This window comes from Dreissena polymorpha, chromosome 14 (genome assembly GCF_020536995.1).
Source record: "Dreissena polymorpha isolate Duluth1 chromosome 14, UMN_Dpol_1.0, whole genome shotgun sequence".
NCBI classification, from domain to species: Eukaryota; Metazoa; Mollusca; class Bivalvia; order Myida; family Dreissenidae; genus Dreissena; species Dreissena polymorpha.
In genome coordinates, this window is record NC_068368.1 from 28,121,729 (window position 1) to 28,126,773 (window position 5,045).

At 34.2% G+C, this 5,045-nt stretch overlaps 1 protein-coding gene across 1 annotated transcript in view; it reads right to left on the reverse strand.

The window, feature by feature from the left end:
- LOC127856976 (uncharacterized) overlaps positions 1–3,485 on the reverse strand; it is a 16,041-nt gene extending 12,556 nt beyond the window's left edge. Inside the window, exons 1-3 of the mRNA XM_052393193.1 lie at positions 3,293–3,485; positions 1,711–1,893; positions 1,270–1,479 (exon numbers count right to left, since the gene is read on the reverse strand). Coding sequence (XP_052249153.1) covers positions 1,270–1,479; positions 1,711–1,893; positions 3,293–3,377 — 478 coding nt within the window. The 5' untranslated portion in view covers positions 3,378–3,485. The remainder of the gene's footprint in view (positions 1–1,269; positions 1,480–1,710; positions 1,894–3,292) is intronic.
- Between the last annotated feature and the right edge of the window lie 1,560 nt (positions 3,486–5,045).

A 5,045-nucleotide genomic window follows, 5' to 3' on the forward strand; every position in this document is an offset into this window, starting at 1 on the left:
TTACCTTTAAATCCTAAATTTCCGACTTATATAAACGAATTAAATGTTAAGTTGTAAATAACCAGTATATGATACGTTTATAATTCATCAAGATCTCCTCGGTGCCGGCGAATTTGTATCAGCAACTTGAGTGTGTAACTTGAATGTGTAAGTTTTACTAAATTAAAATACTCGCATTAAAGAGCAATTAAAAGAAAACAAACAATTTAATTAAATTGTTATTTTTACTTATCAGTTTTTTCGATGCAAAACGCCTCAGTGATATTAACGATAATTGGTGAAACAATAGCACAGGTTTTATTGGCTTTAAGTATACACAGCTCTAAATGAAAAAGAAATCATTGTATACTTAGCTATTTGCACGAAGTTATGTGCATACAATTTGTATTGTAAATGAAAAATCTTAAACTGTATGACTATTTGCAAGTTAATCATTCCTATGAGATATAGAAACATTATCCCAACAACAAAGACGTTTTTGCTGACGTTTGGAATGTGTTAGTAATCATTGGTTTAAATTGCGTCGCTCTTCGCACTCGTGTTTTTGCTAGGATGTTTGTGCTTATGTGTATATTATTGATGCAATTTTATTTTGGTCAAATCGTGTAATCTGTCTCAATTATCCAAAAAGAATTCATACACGTTCATATGCGTGGAAACCAATTTAAATTTAGTGTGCGTTTTGTGTAAACTGTATTGCGTTCTGCTTTGAATAAATATTTATAGATGAAGATCATTTTAACGTTAATGTGTACAAGAGTGTCAATATTAAAGCACCAATTAAATGAGCTTAAGGCAATTCCTGAAACGTATGTATATCTTGCGTATAGATCACACGAGACTACGCAAATACAACCTATATCCACACAGAGTTGTATTTCCATGATCTCACATACAATTTCCTCCTTGACAAGAATATTCTTCCAAATTTTATAGGATTGTTTGTGTTTGTTAAAGTATTATATTATGAAAAGTAGTATCATTTTCTTTTATAATTTGAAAAAAATGTATAAATTAAGGTTCATTATAAAAACATAAATTACCTAAATAAAAAAAGTAAAACTAACAACGGAACAACTATTGTACTACATGGCTAGGCGTAGTCGGTTATGAAGGCATGGTTCTTATCAAGCAATACTGGTTCCAGTCAAATCTTTTCGTGGAGGTTGAAATACCACCTCGGTTGCATTCATGGTTTGCGAAAACAAAAAAATCTTTCATGCCGGCCACAGTACATTAATGACTAGTCATAATGTATAGTTAACTTACCCTGGATTTCACACACGAAACCTTTTTTAACGCCACAGATATGATCGTTTAGGCCTGTATTACCGCCGAATGTCCATATGTGCACACAATGCTCGTTGCCATGCTCATTATTCGGTTCGCCTGGGATCCAGTATGGGTCACAGCATGGGGTAGTGTCTAACCATCGGAATCCATTAAGAGATCGCTCTGCCCCCAGCCATAAATCATAACCTTGAATCAAAACTTATTATATTCGATCCAATAAATATATATTTTTTTTATTTAATGTCTGCTTGGTTAATAAAATTACTCGTCATTGTGTAAGTATTTATCTACTTTGCTGATTGCATAACATTCATATTTTTTACATTCACTTAACGCTGAACTCATATGGAAAATAACTGTCTTTTAATATTCAAACAACACTTCAGTATTTAATTTAAAATTAATTCATAATCGTACCGTTATGGTGGAAAAGATTTTGGAAATGGCTTATAAAACCATCGTGTCGAATTTTCAAAAGCTCAGAGCCAGATCTTGTGTTCGCGCATGCGGTTTGCGCTTGTGAGAACGTGTATTGTGCCGAAAACTCGACTACAAAACATTGTTCAGCTTCTCGCAGGAATCCAGACGGACAAACACGCACTGAAAAGTATATATGCGTGGGTCACAAATAAAACATAACAATGGTTGCCAGACGGAAATTGGGCATTATGTCTGGCATCAATCACATAAAAGCGGACCCTGAGATCCTTTACACATTAAACTCAAGAGCGTATACCACAGGCGTATATTATTCGATACTCCAGGTGTGGGTCTTCTTATGACGGCAGGGACATATTTGAACATATTTTTCTATGTAAGCCTATATAAAACAATTCACACCAACAGACATTTGTAGTCAATTTTGTCACCCAGATGCATTATATGATCAAAATATGTAGACGCTCTCTAGAAGATGTCACAAGCCAAATCAGAGAGCCAAAAGATTGCAGTTTCAGACAAGACGATTTTAAAGGTTTCCCCTATATCAGTCAATACTATACTTGAAACTCCCGTGAAAAGGTAAGTTGTAAACTCAGGGACGTAACATCAACACACTTTTGACCTATATATGATGCTGCATACAAACTATGGTTTTGTAATTTCATCGATTTTAAAGTATAGCAGTAACTTGCATGCAAAATACCAAACATATTAACCTTGCGGTTTCAAATAAGATGGTGTCGGTTTTCACTGTATCCACATAAGTAAAACAAGTACTCTAAGGGCGTGGCCTATTATGACCCCAGTTCCATGAAAATAGCAAACTAAGTTAAGGACCACCATACAGAATGACATCGAATATACCAAGCTCATGGACCTTGTATATTTTATTTTTACAGTTTATATTTTTCTGTACATATTAAGAAAGTAAGTTATCGCCAGTGTGGGCCAATTTTGACCCACATGGGCTTGGTTTGAGTATAATTGGTAGAGTACCACCATACGATGTTACATGTTCAATACCAAACCTCCAATTAAACACCCAGGGGAATAATTTGAAAAAAATACTATAATATCGCCCCATTGATGCAAAAAGGTACCATGTGCAATCTAATTTCAATATCACATGGTAACTTTTTTGCACCAAGGGGACGATATATACATATGAGGAAAACAAGTTATCCGGGCCGTCGCCTGCTTCGATCTCAGGAGCGATTTTTGCACAAACTTTGTGGATGATCGCAATATGATGTTACATGTCAAATAGTTTACATAATTGCTTTGTCATTAAAGGGAAGGTCATTAAAAATATTATTGTGCTGTATAAGACTATATAAATCAGTCTTGTAAATACAAAAAATAAAAGAATGATACACGAACGATCGCTCGGACTGACGGACGACATACATCACGGTTTTCCAAGGGTAGCTCAGGTGAGCTGATAATACTTGTAAAAACAAATAATTACCGCCACGTTTTATTTACCCATGGGTTGTCTGTTTAAAATAAAACACGAACTAAAAGTAATAAAAATAATACAAGTCAATAAATTACTTACCGTCAATGTTTGCTGAGAGGAGGCATATCAAGGCTGACATCAGCATAGCCGAATAAAACATTTTATAGCTTATGTATATATACATAAAGTACCAATGACAATATTTTAGCTTAATTCACCTACATTCTTCTACTGACAGTCTTCAACTACTTAAGCAGTTCCCTTCGATTATATATATTGATCTTCAGTTTTGCGAAAGCTAGTTATCCGCATAAAATCAATTTGTCCATATTACTAACTTTCCTTATTGCAACTCCGCTGAACAAATACTTTATAAATCAACCCTTCTATAACATTTTATTGTTGCCATCTAGATCACAGCAGGTAATGTAAACATGCAAAACAGGTCTCTCTTTTATGAACATTCAATGGAACACGACGGTTTATCGCGTCCCCAATTTATAAAGCAAAAAGGAAGTGAAAATGTACATACAAACACAATCCCAGCTTATCGCGATCACGAACTAATCGCAAATATTTGAATCTTAAAGAATGTGATTTTGCCTCCTTGAGCAAATAAACGCATACGTAACGAAAGATTAGTATTAAATAAATGTGCACGCTTTTTTCCTTTAAATGTGTTATTTCCTCTCATAAACTTGAAACAAATGCCAATTATTCATAATTTGTGGAATGTGAGATAGTGCCACAATTTTTAGTTTCCATACAAATGACATCAGTATTCTGGAAAATATACATATTCAGCGTCTTAAAAATGATATTGTACCATTTTATTTCTTCACTAGCTGTGTCGGGACACGTCCCACTGGTTGAAACAGATCTAAGATAGCGTATATAGTGCTAATGTAATTTAATATAGGCCCAAGATAGCAAACATGCAAAGTAATAAAAGTGTTAGAGATAAGTAAACAATGTGTGATACCATGTTGAACGAATTATATGTAAATCGCAAGATAAAAGTTTGGACGTACACGGTTAAAGTAAACTTGAAAAGTATACAATAAACGTTTGGTTTCAAATATGTTTGGTGAACACATCTATTAGATGTTTATTTATTTCTTCTTATGTTTTAAGTTCACGATACATATTTATTTACATATTTTTTGCATGGCTTGTTTATTTGTTTATTAACGAATTAATTCTTTTTTTATTTACACATTCATTGATTTATTCTTTTTTTTCATTGATACATTCGTTCATTTAAACATTCACAGCCATGTTGGGGTTAGGTTTTACGCTCCGTAAAGCAGGTTTGGACTCGCAATATTTTCATTTACTATTCCAAGGCGGTGACCCCTACTTTAATCATCGTTGGTGTTTTGTGTTGTGTTTATGTATAGTCCTGTATTTTATAGACAATTAGCCACTAGTGGGTGTTAATGAAAATGTGTTAATGATATGTTTCTGGACTGGTCTTATTCCGTTATATGCCTTACAAAATGAGTTAAGTAAAACATTTCGCGGTGTACGTACATCAGATTTTAATATTCCAATCATATTAAAATGATATTAAAATGATGTAACTTTTTCTTCCAATACAAGTTGACGGTATCCAGACTAAGAGATTCTACATGCCCGCGGTTACTCATGCGACTGCATTATTTGAATATGCTTGTGTCCCAGGAAATGTTACTTGAATCAAAATCATAGTCATCCTCTACAATGATGACACCATTTGTACAACACGAATTAAGTCATACTACTCTCCAGAAAGCAGATCAGACCCTCAGCCATGCTGCCCGTGGTGATCCACGTTGCTTTTCCACGCGACAGTGCAGTCAACCGCATGTCC